The following is a 16,483-nucleotide window of genomic DNA, read 5'->3' as shown; positions in this document are numbered from 1 at the left end:
GCAATAATTTAAAAAACCTTTTAAACCACCTTTTTCAAATTGCGCAAGTTGTATTAATAATATTAATGTTAATAAATGAAATATAAATATTTTGACGTTTCACAATTTGACAATTCACTTTTAACTGCAGTGCCTTAAAATTTTTGAAGCACTGGTGCTTTAAAGTAGCATTTTTAACGCTCCTATGGAGTGCTATAAATTGCATTTTTAACACGTTTGTAGAAAAATATATTTAAAAACACTAATATATTCTTTCCACACCTTTTCTGGACTGATACATACATAAATTAAAACATTTAGTAACTAACTCCATACTGCCTGTGTGCGCATGCGCGCAGATTATTAAAATTTCACCCTCAATGAAATCGCGCCTAAAGTAGTATAACTTCAAAAAAAAATCGACATGAGGTATGGTTTAACCCTATTCGAGTGTAATCCATATTATAAAACGGCTACGAAAAATATTTTGTATTTTTAAATTAATAAATATTTTCTTTTCCAGTACAGACAAAGTTGCTAATGGAACGATATGGTGTCAAAAATGGAAGAAGCAGATGACCCGATGCTTAGATGGAAAAACAGAGATGTGGAAATGCAAAGTTATTCTTATAGTATCTCCAGCGAGGAAGAAAGCGGTTCTGTTTTCGATATAGAGCAAAGAACAAGAACTAAACCTTATCAAGAAATATGGAATGCAGATTCTATATGGGAAAGTCTTATGGTAAGCTTTTTAATTCTTTACACATTAATATCTTATATCTAAAATGTTTAAACCCGTATGCACGCCAATGGTGAATATAAAATTCTTAATTGTATGCCAAAAAATGCGCAATAACTACCTCTTAAAATCTACTAAATTTCATTTGCATATGACAAACCGCTTTAGAGCAATAAATAAATCGTCAGTTTGTAAGAACAATTTCAACACCCCCTATCTCGGAAACGAAGCATTTACGGGCATACGTTTATAAAGCAAACTGTCATTATTTTATCATGCAGAATTACCCCTTAAAGTTTGCCGTACTTATTTAAAAACACCGCCTAACTTTTTTATTATCCAACAAGCGAATGAAACAAAAAACAAAATGTTAAGAAAACCTGAGGCTATAGTTGGTTTTTAATTTCAGTATTTTATAAAAGCTAGAACACTCCACAGGGTGTTCCAAAGTTTGAGAAAAAAACACAGTTTGATTCGTATACAATGACAATGTACCTGTCTAGCAACAATTTTATTACAGCGATATTGTTAAAGAATAAGGCTATAAAATATTAAAAGAAATACTTAAATTGGACATCAGATTTAGGAAATACAAGACATTAAAAATGACCCATTTTTTGGGGTGGCGGTTTTTTGTGCCGGTTAGTGTAGGTACATCAAAACTTTAACTTTAGATATTTCACTTGGAAATTTCAGTCCACCATTAAATATATTCAAATATAAATCACAAATTATTACATCTAATAAATATAACATTTAAACTTACACAATAAGGTTAAGTTTTATTCTAAACTATAAATTTTGTTATATTGGCAACATGAATTTTTACAACAACTTGCATCAAAATAGCGTGAAAAATAGAACATGTTTTAATTTTTCCTCTAGCATAGGAATTACATGAAAATAGCGCGTGGGCGTGGGCATGCTCCGTTGCATAATCTGGCTTGCATGGCTCTTGCATAGCGTGAACATTGCGTAATGTAAAACCATCTTAAGACCAATAAATTACATAAATATGCATCAGAAACAAGACCCGATACAGCCACAACTTAAAAAGACTACTGGAACCGGCAGAGATGAGAGTACTGAGAAGAATTGTGGGAAATATGGTGAGAGATCGAAAGAGGAGTGAAGACACTAGAAGAAAATGTAACGTACAGTGTATAAACGAATGGACACTAAATAAAAAAAATATGGAATAAATCACCAATCGATAGAAGTATCGGCCGGCCGCGCAAAAGATGGAGTGACAACCTTCCATAGACCTATCAATTTGCCAATGAAAAAGGACAAGCTTAGCTGGTTATAAAGAGGAAGAAGAATACGAAGATATTTACGATTAATAGATTATAAATCTTCAAGTTGAATGGCATATTTAAACATACATAGATTCTGTAAAATTTCTAGATAAAGCCGTTTTTAGTATTTTGTAATTCTATAAGAGGCGTTTAGAAGCCAAGGGGTATAAGTGCAATTTTGGTCAAGTTGGAGATAAGTACAGAAATAGATAGTCAATACCAATTTTAATGTTGTGGACAAAGGATACAAGTGAATTTAAAACCAGTAGTGACATATATGGATATTTCACTTATATCCTGAAAATAGTTTGTTTATCATTTGGCAGCCATTGGATATAAGTACGATTATATCCCTTGGCCTCCAAATAAGTGTTAGTCATACAGGGCGTTCAGAAAATATCCCGACAAACGAAGACCGGAGATTCCTCAGATAATTTTAAGACAATTGAACTCAATTCAACTAGTCCGAAAATGCTTCCTAAGGGAGCTAGAGCTCTTTAAAGATGGAGTCTTGTAGTTAGTTTTTTTAAAATACCTATAGAACGCTTCTATTCAGAAAAACGAAAACTGGTAAACTTATTTATCTTCCAGAGATAAATCTATTGCATCAGTTGCGAATTTCTAGTACCGGTCATAGGCGTCCGTAGGCAAAGGGTTATTTTATCGCATAACTTTTTTTGTCGTTAACATTTAAGCATTTCTGATACTGTAATAGCAAAATGTGAGGCGTTCTAGTACTAAAAGGTACTCTTGGTGAAAGTCACTAAGATGCACCGTTGTCTAGAAAAATCAATTTGAAAACTTTTCGTTTTTTTAATTTGAGAAAAATTTGAAAAATATTTTCAATATAAAACGGTGTATTTTACCGATTTAAAGCAAGAATAACTTTTAGTACTAGAATACCTCATAATTTAATAATCTAGTGTCAAAATTGCTTAAAAATTCAAAACAAAAAAAAACCGTTGACCTACACAAAACGGACGCCTATGATGGGTACTAGAAATTCGGAATTAATTAAATCGATTCATATCTGGAAAATAAATAAACGTAACAGTTTTCGTTATTCTAAATAGTATTTTTGTGAACATTTTTTTCAAATTCAAAAACGACATATTTTCGAATCGATTTTTATAGAATACAGTGTATTTTGCCGACTTAAAGTAAGAGTAACTTTTAGTAATAGAATACCTCATAATTTAATAATCCAGGGTCAAAATTGCTTAAATGATAAAAAAAGTTATGCGATAAAATAACCGTTGCCCTGCCCAAAACCGACGCCTATGACCACTACTATACATTCGCAATAGATGGAATCGATTTATCACTGGAGAATAAATAGGCATACAAGTTTTCGTTTTTTTAAATGGTAGCGTTCTGGAGGTATTTTAAAAAAACTAATCACAAGACGCCATCTTTAAACAGCTCTAGATCTTTTAATAATCCTCCCTTAATAGCACCCCATTCATCACAACTTCTACAGAAATTTGTCTCATCAACAATGGGAAAGACAACAAATCCCAGATCAAGCCACTCGGGATAATATTCAGGAAGAAACCGACGAACCAGATAACTGCTTTGAAAGCGATGATGACTAGTTAAGTTTATTTTTACTGTGTTTCCTACTTTTTTCTAATTATATACCAATTTTTAACTTTTTCACAAAAATTCTGTGTTTAGTTAATTAAATTGTATTTAAAATAATAAAGATACAGTACAGTCCAAGTTTTACAATTGGAAGACAATGGGTATAAGTGCTAAGTGCTGTTTCTTATTTTAAAATAGCTGGTAAAATGCCAAGTGTTTTTAATCTGATATAATTGTATCTACTAATACAAAAAAGTTTTTAAAGTAAAAAAGACCAGCCAATCACTAACTATTTTGAAAGACAAGCGGTAGAATTTAGGAAAGATGTTAAACTTCAAACTTGATTTTCTCAAAAGTACCAAAAATGCACTTTTATCCCTTTGCTTCTAAACGCCTTATATGATTATTTCGCAAGTAATTGTTATTATGGTTCTTCTCAGAGGCTTTTTTCAGTGTGACGCAAGTGACACAAAAAAAGGCACGTCCGTGATACATACACATGTATAACAGTTATTCCAGTTGTTGATAGATGGCGCTATAATCGAAAAAAAAATATTTAGGTTTACCGATTTACTGATTATTTACCTATTATTACATATCTATACGACAATAATTTAAAGTTCTCAGTCTTTCAGTGTGTCATTAATGATGTAATATATAATTTTAACAATGTAAAGAATCATATGACATTTTAATTAAAACTGACAGTTGTCAGAATCGTAATCGTAATTTGGTATAAAAACAAATCAATTGTGTTTATTTAATTTATAAAAAGGTATGTTCTTTGATTTGTATAGTTTTATAAATTGTACAGATTATAGTCGTATAGATAATACATAAATAATTTTTGTTCGATTATAGCGCCATCTATCAACAACTAGAATAAATGTTATAAATGATTTTAATCACGGACGTACTTTTTTTTCTGTCACTTCCAACCTAATGCGTTAGAAAGAAATCGAAAAACTGTGACGCACTCAAAGATGCCTATGGGAGAATTGGCGAGGAACCGCAAAGTGGGCGACGCCTGGTGGCGAATTCGATAAGCATCAACTCTAGGAAAACATTGACTTTGCCATTAATTTGTGTACATATTTGCGGTCAGTTTATGTTGTAATTAACAATAATTTCGACTTAAAAAAACTATTGCAGTGTTCCTCAATATTCATTCCGATTATACTCTACGTAATGACCTAAATTAACCAATGCCAAATCACACATTTTGTTAATTTAACGTTTGTATTAAACGTAGTGTTTTTTAATGTTTAAGCGACTGCAAAATTAAATAAATAAATAAAATGTAGTATGTATATATTCTGTATTATGTACATTGTTATGCAAAATATTCCGACCACCTCGTAATTTCCAGAACACAATTATTATAAAATAAATTCACCTACTTACTTTCCACATTTCCAGTTTTTATTTAATTAAAAATTGTTATCTGTTGGTGTAAAATAAATTGTAGTGTACCTATTAATTAAATTAAAAACAAAATTAGAAATTCTAAGATAGATTAATAATTTTTAAAACGCTGTGTGATTATCGGGGAGGGGGGGGGTGGGCAGATTTTTTTATGATAAAAAGGTAAAAACACATCAGTAGTTAGCATCAAATTTTAATGAATGCATACAGATTAAACATAATTTTGAGTCGTCTTTAACTTATAAGATATCTTAGTGGCAAAACTTAGTGGTTACTTTGGTAAAACACTCCTGTAAATGATTTTAATTTAACCTTTTAGAACTGTGAGGTCAAATGACAAAATGAATTGTTTTCCTAGAGTTATCGTCCATCTTTGAAATTTTGAGCGCCCTCTGTCGGAATTTAATTTTGCGAATACCAACCTTGTTAATATTATAATTTCATCCACTATTTCCATTTTCTATTTCTTTCTACACAATTTTGTTACGTTTTTTCAGCATTTGAATGAATCAGAAGAAATAAATGAACTATTACTTAAAGACGATGTCAGAAAGGCTATCCATACGAACAAAAATACTGCTCTACTCATTTCCTCGTGGACAGGAAATGCGACTGCATTAAAAACAATTATAGAAGCCGGACCGTTTCTAGAAAAAACCGATGAAAATGGAAGGTACTATAATTTTATCATGCATACTATGTATATAAATAAGGTCATCATTTTTATACTGATGTTCTTTTTTATCTTCTTCTGTAAGTGCCATCTGCGACGGAGGTCGGCAATCATCATAGCTATTCGGACTTTAGAGACGACTGCTCTGAAAAGTTCAGGTTGCGCAGCCACGATATTCTCCGTCTCCCTATGCTTGTATATGTCCAAGGTATTCCAATTTTCTTGTTTTGATGGTATTTAAAATTTCCTTTTCTTTATTTATCGTTCCCAGAACCTCTTTGTTTTATGACGTGTTCTGTCCACGATAAGTAATTGTGTCCTTTTGAGAATTATTCTGTACACCCACAGCTCGAATGATTGTAGTTTTTTCATTGATGCCGCATTCAAGGTCCAAGCTTCTATTCCATAAAACAAAGTCGAGAAAACCTAACTCTTAGCTCCAACTTCAAATCTCTTGTGCAGATCACTTTTCTCATTTTGTTAAAATTTGCTCTAGCCTTTCCTATTTTGATTTTGATTTCCTGGAAGTAATCATTTGTGGAGTTGATCATTGTTCCAAGATATGCATATTGGTCGGCTCGTTCGACATTGGATCCGTTTATGAAGAGATTCTCGTTATTTCTTTGAGTTTTCGATATTCTCATAAACTTTGTCGTCCTGGCGTTCATTGTTGTCACCGTATTCTTGTCCAAACTCCGCTATTCTGTTAACTAGTCTCTGGAGATCTTCAATATTTTCGGCTAAGACGACAGTGTCATCCACATATCTAATGTTGTTAATGGGAACTCCATTTACCTTTATTCCAGCTGTTTCACCCTCAAGAGCTTTTTTCAAGATCTCTTCTGAGTAGACATTAAAAAGGAATGGCGACAACACGCACCCTGCCTCACTCCACGTCTGATTTCAATTTCCTCTGACAACTGATCGTTAACACGTACTTTTGCTCGTTGCTTATAGTATAAATTCGATATAATCCTGAGGTCATTGTACTCTAACTTCTTTGATTTCAGGGCATACATTAATTGTTCATGTCGTACTTTGTCGAATGCTTTATTATAGTCAATAAAACACGCATATACAGGGTGTTTCATGAATAATTGTCCATATAGTAACTGGAGAATCCTTAGCACAAAATACGAAGATTTAACCTAAAACACTTAAATAAAATGTGGTTCCTTACTGATTTACAGGATGTTTTATCAAAAAATTTAAAAACTATTTTTGCTCAGCATTTTAGAACTACATATTCGACGTATCCTTTTCATACTTGACAGAAAGTGCGACTACTATACACTTTACTAAATTATGATAAACAAACGTTTCTAGTTACTACCAGAGGCGTACGACAGGGGATAGTAAATGGTTGACCCTTCTCAAATTCTACGCCAGTGGAGGAATTACTATTTTAGTGCCATTTTAAGATTCTCCAATACTTTCTACGTAAATAATATACTCTTCATAGGTAACGATAAAGTCATTAGTTTTCGAGATATTTGAAGTTAAATATGAAACGGCACAGTTATTTTGATTACATTATGATATGATTCATATCATTAAAATTTAAAAATTATTTGTACCCAGTACTTTAAAAATATTTGGCGTATCCTTATCATACTTGCCAGAAAGTGTAAGTACTGTACACCCTACTAAATTAAGATAAATAAACGTTTCTAGATACTATCAGAGGCGTACGACAGGGGATAGTGGCTGGTTGACCCTTCCCAAATTCTACGCCATTGACAAAATTCCTATTTTAGTGTAATTTTTTGATTTTCCAATCCTCTTTATGTAAATAATATACTCTTCATTCGTAACTATAAAATGATTAGTTTTCGAGATATTTGAAATTAAAAATGAAGCGAAATAATACATTAATCAAAATAACCGTGTCGTTCCATTTTTAACTTCAAAGATCTTGAAAACTAATGACTTTATCGTTACGAATGAAGAGTACACTATTTTCATAGAAAGTAGTGGAGAATCCAACAATTGAACTCAAATAGCAATTCCGCCAGTGGCGTAGAATTTGGAAAGGGTCAACCATTCCTTTTCCCCCGTCGTACGCCTCTGGTAATAGCCAGAAACGTTTGTTTAACATAATTTAGCAGTTTGTACAGTACCTATACTTCCTGTCAAGTATGAAAAGGATACGTCGAATAGTTTTAAGATTCTGAGGAAAAATGGTTTTTAAATTTTTAGGTAAAACACCCTGTAACTCAGTAAGGAACCACATTTTATTTAAGTGTTTTAGGTTAAATCTTCGTATTTTGTGCTAAGGTCAGTTACTATATGGACATTTATTAATGAAACACCCTGTATATCTTGATTGACGTCTAGGCACCTTTGTATTAGTATATTAAGTGAAAAAAGAGCTTCACGAGTTCCTAGGCCTTTGCGATGCCCAAATTGCATATCATTAATGTTAATGTCCAGTTTATGATAAATAGAATCTATACTCTGTTATGGATGACTTTCAGTAGCAACTTTAGCACATGGGGCATCAAGCTAACGGTGCGGTAGTCGCCGCATTCTCTTGCGTTTTTCTTTTTAGGGAGACAAATAAAGATCGACGATAACCATTCTTTGGGTAATATGCCTGAGCTATAAATTTTGTTCAAGAGTATCACTAAACCATCCATATGCTGCTCATCTATAATTTTTAGTAGTTCGATCGGAAGCAGGTCAGGTCCAGGGCATTTTCCGTTCTTCATTGTTTTTAATGCGTGTATTATTTCTTCTGTTGTAATATCTGGACTTATTTCTCCTGAAGTAAGTTCAAGTCCTTTCTTTCATCATCGAACAGTTCGTCGATGTATTCTGCCCAGCATTGTACTTTTTCTTCGGTCTTTGCTATAGCAACCCCGTGTTTATCCAGAAGTCCACCAGTGGTATTTTGTTTTCTTAGTCCTGCCACATCTTTTCTGTCATACGAAATATAAAAAAAAAGTTTAAACAATTTAAAATTATAATTCTTCTGAGGATCCTGATATCGTCGGTACAATGCCAAAACCACGAATGTGCAAAATTGAAAATTTGCGCCAAAGTAGTTTAGGAGACGAGGCAACCTTTAAAGCTATTGATGTCAAAGTAACGAATGTGCCTGTCAAGTGCCTAATAACCCGATAGACTCGATAGGCACAAAGACTTTTATTTATTTAAAAAGATGTACATTTTAAATTTTAAATTGTATTTATCTGCTTAATTATATGATTAAGTAAGGCATTACTTTAGATTTTAATTTCTTTCTTTTACTTTTTGTTTTTTGTCACATTTGTCACACTAAGTAAATATGATACGAATATGTTCACCTAGATCCAATGCCAAGTACGAGGCTAGTACTAACACCGGTAAGTATCTGTAATAACCGGACTAGCGTCCAAGTTATTTTATAGAAGAACAAATTCCACCCATGTAAAAATCACTTAGTGTAGCAACTTAATGAGGATGAATATGACAGCCGTTACCAAATTTTGTGAAATAATGAGTAAGCGAGCAGGAAGCGATCCACAGTTTCACTTTAACATCTGATTCTCCTAATAGTCTAGTCGCAACATAGGGGGTCCCGTGGGAAATTCTAGCTCGCCGTGATTTGATGGTAATATTATAAAAAATACAAGATCCTTTGTAAAAGATATATTTAAAATACCCCAATAAGGGTTACATCACAAAACAAAACGTTTTCAGATTAATAAGTAATCCATCATCAGTGTTAAGCCCTAAAATAGTAAGTATAACCTAATTAATAATAGAAAATGTGATAAAAGTTGACTAAGGATAAGAATTGACACAGGCCATACTTACAATAGCATGCATGCGTGAGGCACCAAAAAGTTATGAGTGAAAACCCTTTGAAAGTTATAAGATGTTAAATGATACTACATATTATTGATAATGATGATCGATGTTGCAAATATTCCTGGATATAACCCAGGGCAACACAGGACTCTAACCCACGTGGATATGATTTGCAAGGAATGAACCTTACATATTGAAAATTGAGTGTCAACTTTCAATATGTAAGGTTCATTCCTTGCAAATCATATCCACGTGGGTTAGAGTCCTGTGTTGCCCTGGGTTATATCCAGGAATATTTGCAACATCGATCATCATTATCAATAATATGTAGTATCATTTAACATCTTATAACTTTCAAAGGGTTTTCACCCATAACTTTTTGGTGGCTCACGCATGCATGTTATTGTAAGTATGGCCTGTGTCAATTCTTAACCTTAGTCAACTTTTATCACATTTTCTATTATTAATTAGGTTATACTTACTATTTTAGGGCTTAACACTGATGACGGATTACTTATTAATCCGAAAACGTTTTGTTTTGTGATGTAACCCTTATTGGGGTATTTTAAATATACCTTTTACAAAGGATCTTGTATTTTTTGTGATTTATGGTATACAGCCAGCTACAGGAATTTTATTTTCCTCGTGGATTTGAAGATACTTTGATTACAGGTTACAGGACAGTGCTCCTCCGCATTATGTTTTACTTGTTCGTCAATATTTAGACCAACATTTGATAAATATATTTGATGCATTATTTCACTCGTCTACTACAACGGTATAAATAAACAATAAATTCTTACTGTTTCAGGACAGCAGTCCACTTGGCATCTTACGGCGGGAAAAGTGAATGTTTAAAGCTATTACTAGACGCAGGTTGTAACATCAACGCCTACGATCACAGCAAGCAGATAACGCCTTTACATTGTGCAGCAGGCGCGGGAGATTTGACATGCATAAAGATCTTGATAAAAAGAGGAGCGGGCATCAACGCAGGTTTAAACAGTGGAAATTTTAGACCTCCGTTATATTTTGCTGTACTAAGCAATGCTACCGAATGTGTGAAAGAGTTGTTACAAAATGGAGCAATTCCAAATACTTGCCAGGTAAGACTGTCCAATTATTTTACTATTGAATGTTTTTTCTTAACGTGCCCTATCAAGTCCCCTTGACGTTCGCGATTAACATGGCGAAACTGTCTCTGTCTCGAGCTATTCTAAATAGGTGTTCTGCTTTGAATGTTTATCAAGCAGTACCTCATCAAAGTATCTATTCTAGTGCATTTTTACACGCTTGACTTATATGAGTTTCTGATTCTCTTTCACGGATCTAACCTGACCATGATCTCTTCCTTTGTCGCCGTAAGAGACACGTGAATAAAATCGGACTGACAGAAAGCGAGGATTGACGGACTGAAAACGAAACGGTGGAATACTTTCTGTACAACTGCCCAGGGTTGGATAGGTTAATAATAGGGCTCAATATATTTCAGCATTATAAACTTGAGCCCTATGACTTAGACTTATAAGTTAAAAATTCTGAAGGTGATGTTGTCATCTTTTGAATATCAAATTCTGATTTTTGTGTGCTTATGTAGTTATGCAGAAATATAGCAAACCTAAGTATTACAAGCTTAACAATATGGTAGTCAATTTTGATATTATCAGCAATTACCAACCCTGGGTATTTCTTGACTTATGTTATGTTGTTACGGAATCTTTTATTAATCATAATGTAATCTATACACACACTATGCGCCTTGAAGTATCTCGAGGTAGTTTTCATGTGTATAATCTTCTGTCTGGGAGTTTGAAGTGGTAGTAATCACAAACTCTTCTGCTACGAATTCACCCAATATGTCTCCTCGCTCATTTCTTTCTCCAATACCAGTCCTATGAATTCTCCCTATTAAAACTTACCAATATTGCCATTTATTACTATCACTTATACTATTATTACTTATACTTATACTATTATTATCACTTATACTTACCAATTTTGACATCTTGATAACTCATAATCAAAGTTAGATCCTTTTTGTAAAGACCTTTTGGAAAATTCATTAATGATTCCTTTATGTCGTCTGCTTTGATAGCTGTGGGATAATGTGAGTTGTAATTTTGTAGGTATTAAGTTGAAGGAGGAGCATTCTTTCCGATATGGATACAACGTTTTTAGGATGTCTGACAGTTTCTCGATTTGAAATTATACCTACTCCATTATCGTATTTTCCTTTGGGGTTACTTGAATAATATATGTGATGATCACTAATTTCACATTACCTAGTCCAGAGTTCGTCCATCTCATTTCGCTTATTACTGCTATGTCTATCGATTTAACATTCCATATGCAAGTCGTGATGTTTTTATTTACACTAGATCAGCAAAGTTTTCATCGTTGGCGACAGATAAGTCATTGCCGTCTAGTGATTGTCCTTCTCCGCCGGATCTTGGTATCCTAATTCCATAATCAGTAATATCTTGTCTATAATTTGCCGTAGGCATGCTAATTGGACGAAATGTACTCTCCGAGTCTTTAATGCAGTGGTTCCCCGTTGCCTTCTGCAATTTTTTATACTGTTGACCGTTAATAAGTTCCTAAGCCTTCGAGATCGATTTACCAATTCCATGGTAAAAAAGGTGTCCTTCCACTTATCACCTCATTCACTCGGAGCCGATGGCCATTAAGTGAGGAGATTGCTTATACCGGCAATCACTGGCCACACATATCTGGCTACTCTCAATTAGTTTAGACTGCAGACCAATGCTGTCGTCTGGGGTGTGGCACGTGTCTTATGAGGACTAGTTATCAAGAACCATCTCCCGGATATGGAATTCGATGTGGTCGTTCCAATAAAAGGTGCTACCTCTGTAACACAACAGTTCACCCCTTTCCTTCTTATTAATAATATGTCTTTATTAGTGTAAAATATTATTTATACTCCACATGTAACGTATTTTGGTTTCAGATTTTTAGTGAAACTCCTCTTCACGTAGCATCAGCACTGGGAAACTCTGCAGTAGTCGAAGTTCTTCTGCGTTATGGAGCTGCCAAAGATGTGCAATGTGGGAATGAAAAAATGACTCCACTCCATCTGGCTGCAGAAGATGGAGACGAAAACTGCGTTAATTTGCTTCTAAACGCCGGTGCTAATATAGCTGCGAAAAACTACAAAAATCAAACACCTTTGCATTTAGCAGCTCTATCCCAATGTACAGAAACAATTGCAATCCTGTTGAAAAAAGGTGCAGATCCAAATGCTACCGATGTGGATGGAAGAACTCCGTTGCATAGTTCGATTGTAAAAGCTTCCAGGTCTTGCGAAGCCGTAAGACTACTACTAAGCGCAAGACCTAACGTAAACAAACCAGATATTTTTGGTTATACTCCTCTCCATTTAGCAGCTCTAAATGAGTATGCGCACTGCGTTATGTTATTAATCAACCACGGTGGGGATGTAACTGCAAGAACTAATGGCGGAATATCAGTTCTTACTTTTATAACCAGGAAGACCCCAGACGTGATTGAAAAATACAAATCTAAATTCGACTACTCTATAAAACTAATAGACCACGAGTTGGGTGACATTGATTGCGAATTAAAATTAGATTTCACAGTTCTTGTACCTACGGTTGGTAACAAAGAAACGGAACTTCTTTTGAACTTTATAGAAGTGGGCCATAAGGAAATTCTCAAACATCCGCTGTGTGAAACGTTTTTATTTTTAAAATGGAGGCGCATTAGAAAGTTTTTCCTTTTCAGTTTATTTTACCATTCCCTTTTTGTATTCTTGTTTACCTTTTATACGGTAGGTGTATTTCTTCGAAATTGCCCATCTGCCAAAAGCCATGTCGATCCTTGCTGGGTACCAGAATATGTCAAGACTGTCGGTTATGTGCTATTAATTCTGAATTTATTATTGTTAGCTAAAGAATTATTTCAGATAGCCCATTCGTGGGTCACGTATGTAAGACAATGGGAGAATGCCCTCCAGTGGTTTATTATTTTTGGAGTGTTTTGCTGTGTCCAACCAACCACCAATATGAATGTAGAACAGGATGTATATAATTGGCAGCACCATGTGGCAGCTATTAGCATATTTGTCACTTGGGTCGAGTTAATGATGATAGTTGGAAGGTTTCCTGTATTCGGTTTGTATATTCAAATGTTTACAACAGTTGCGGTAAATTATGCTAAGTTTATGCTGGCATATTTTTGCTTATTTCTGGCATTCTCTTTAAGTTTCGGCGTCATATTCGCCAATTATAAAGCCTTTAAAGATCTCAAATGGGTACTGTTAAAAGTCATAATAATGATGTCAGGAGAATTAGAGTTTGAAGATGTATTTTTTCCCGATGATAAAGAAGAGCAAATCAAATATCCTGTTACAGCACATTTAATGTATCTATGTTTTGTAATCTTGGTGACGATTATTTTAACGAATTTAATAGTCGGTCTGGCAGTTAGCGATATTCAAGAATTACAGCAAAGTGCTGGATTAGACAGGTTAGTTAGACAAGCGGAGTTAGTAGCTCACTTGGAGAGTATGTTGTTTTCCAAACTCTTGACGTGCATACCTTACAAGGTGATGAAATTTTTACACACCAAAGCATTGCTTCTTAGATCTCAGCACCATTGGGCTTTATATATACGGCCCAATGATCCAAGAGAAGAACGAATACCACAAGACTTGATTAAACATATTTATCAATTAGTAGTGGCGCGGAGAGAAAAACCAAAAAAGAATCGACGAATGAAATCCGACTATTATTACGACGTTATTTCTCCTTCGCTCTCAAGACTGAGTTCTTATAACAGCGATGGGGGAAAGTACGGCAGTAGAAATCAATTAACAAATCTGAAAGCTCAAGTTGACGAAGTAACAAAAGCTTTTCATGAACACAATAAGATGATGAGACACAAGATTGACAAAATATACATGGCTCTAAATGGTACTAAATAATTTCTGACGATATTTAGGCCTATTCTGTAACTACAAAATGAAATGAGTCCAATCGAATAGAGGTCAGCAAGTCGGATCGGAATTTGTGGGAATTGATATTCTGTAACTCTTCTCGACCTCTACTATCGGAACTTTGTTGGGTAGAAATTTATTTCGAGTAGACAAGCCCTGTCGAGATCACATTTCGACATCGTAATTGGTTTTGACGTTTACGTATTGGCATTTTTATTGTTGTTTTGACATTTATTTGTTAAATAAATTGGCGATATTAGTCTGTGTTGTTATTTATTTAGATAACTGTATATTTAATTTTATATACCAATAATTATACAGCATCAAGGTTAATAGAAATCATTAAACATTTTAAAAATTGCTACTCTAATTAATTTACTGGTAGAATGTGTAGATTTGAACGTATCTAGTGTGTTTCAAACGAAACGCCAAAATTTTTCTTAGGGAAAAAACTTACTTTTACCGTGCAATTATGTTCAGAGATAAAGTCTACTATATAATTTAAATGCTCAGCAGATGTTTTTTCTTTGGTGTTCGTGTTCCCAGCGGTGTTCCATTTTTTTCTTTTGTGTTTTAATTTGTCTAACTTAACCAAAACCATCGAAAACAAATCAAAATTTCTTCTTATTTTGATGAACTTTTCGCACAAAACACTTATTTCACTTTGAAGTACGGTGTTGCCACCTCCTCCTGAGCGCGTCAAATAGAAGTGGGCGTTTTCGATTTACACTGAAGACGATGTGTGTCCAATATCAAATATTCATTATTCATATCCGATATTGAACAGTATATTTTTATCACCCCGTACATCACACGAACCAATTTGTTTTCATATTTAAACATGTGCTGAATATTGCATTTGTTTAATTGTTGCAATTTATAAACAATATTTTGGCAATGGACATAATTTAGCTGACTAATTAAACTTGTTGTCGTGTGAGGCATGACCCAATTCATGTTGCCAACAAGAAATAATAATAATAAACTGCCTTTATCTTTAAGAAATAATACATTTTAGAATCATTCTCAAGAATCACTTCAACCAGGCAAGATGTGCCTTTAACTTCACTCACTAGAATCAATATGTAGTATCAAAAAGAGTCTTCAACTAAATCGCGTACAAGTCACGGTCAGTACTCAACGTTCTTCCGGGGTAACTACCCTAGTGTCGGTTTTATAAATAAATTCTTTAATTGCTATTGGTGTTTCGCTAATCTGAAGTGCATCCTACACTGAGCCACGAAGATCATACATTGTGAGTTACGAAATGCCAATCCAAACACGAAAACGACGCAATAGATATCTAACATTCCGATTTCGGGTCATTACGATTCGACTGGATCATTTCTATTTCATTTGTTAAAAGTTACAGAATAGAGCTGATTGAGTGCGTCACGAAGCTGTATTTTTGTAAAAAAACTAGATTAGTAGTTGAAGATTTGTATTTAAATTTTATTATATTATGATTGTAAATAAAGTTATTTAAAACATTGCATATTTTCTTAAATATAAAAATAGTAAATCCATAGCAAAAGAGTATAGAAGGATCACACAGCAAACAAATACTGAACCAACTTATATCCATCACCACAAACCAGTGTAGCATCAGAACCAATATCGAATTAAAAGCACTCTACATTGACGCCGATATTGTCCAAGAAATTAAATCACAGCGACTAAGATATGCAGGCCACGTGCACAGACTTCATAACGAGAGACTTGTAAGACTAGTATGGGAGGAGATTCCTACAGGCAGAAGACCACTCGAACGTCCCAGAATGCGATGGGGAGATAACATCCAAGCAGATCTCCGGAAACTGAACATTCCATTTGACCCTTGGTTGATGGAAGACCGAACAAATTGGAAAAAAGTTGTACAGTCAGCCAAGACCCACCCAGGGTTGTAGCGCTACGTGATGATGATGAACTTGTATTAATTTTAACTTGTAGATACTTTACTTTTTCGTGTACCGATCTAAATTTTATATGTTTCTTCGCCCAGTAACGGTATTGAC

General features: G+C 34.0%; 1 protein-coding gene across 1 annotated transcript; it reads left to right on the top strand.

The window, feature by feature from the left end:
* Positions 1–499: 499 nt before the first annotated feature.
* LOC126887055 (transient receptor potential channel pyrexia) lies at positions 500–15,958 on the top strand. Its single transcript, XM_050654376.1, has 4 exons — positions 500–721; positions 5,523–5,698; positions 10,305–10,599; positions 12,462–15,958. The coding sequence occupies exons 1-4, from the start codon at positions 530–532 to the stop codon at positions 14,454–14,456; spliced, it is 2,658 nt and encodes an 885-aa protein (XP_050510333.1). The 5' UTR covers positions 500–529; the 3' UTR covers positions 14,457–15,958.
* The last annotated feature ends 525 nt before the right edge of the window (positions 15,959–16,483 follow it).

The sequence above is a fragment of the Diabrotica virgifera genome, chromosome 6 (genome assembly GCF_917563875.1).
Source record: "Diabrotica virgifera virgifera chromosome 6, PGI_DIABVI_V3a".
NCBI lineage: Eukaryota > Metazoa > Arthropoda > Insecta > Coleoptera > Chrysomelidae > Diabrotica > Diabrotica virgifera.
This window is presented reverse-complemented; position numbering and strand designations above follow the sequence as displayed.

Bases quoted from the DNA above. Each gene is read 5' to 3' on its own strand.
- LOC126887055 (XM_050654376.1), top strand. From the start codon at position 530: ATGGTGTCAAAAATGGAAGAAGCAGATGACCCGATGCTTAGATGGAAA. The intron at 5,699-10,304 runs GTACTATAATTT...TTACTGTTTCAG, and splicing joins AAAACCGATGAAAATGGAAG to GACAGCAGTCCACTTGGCAT. The intron at 10,600-12,461 runs GTAAGACTGTCC...TTTTGGTTTCAG, and splicing joins CAATTCCAAATACTTGCCAG to ATTTTTAGTGAAACTCCTCT.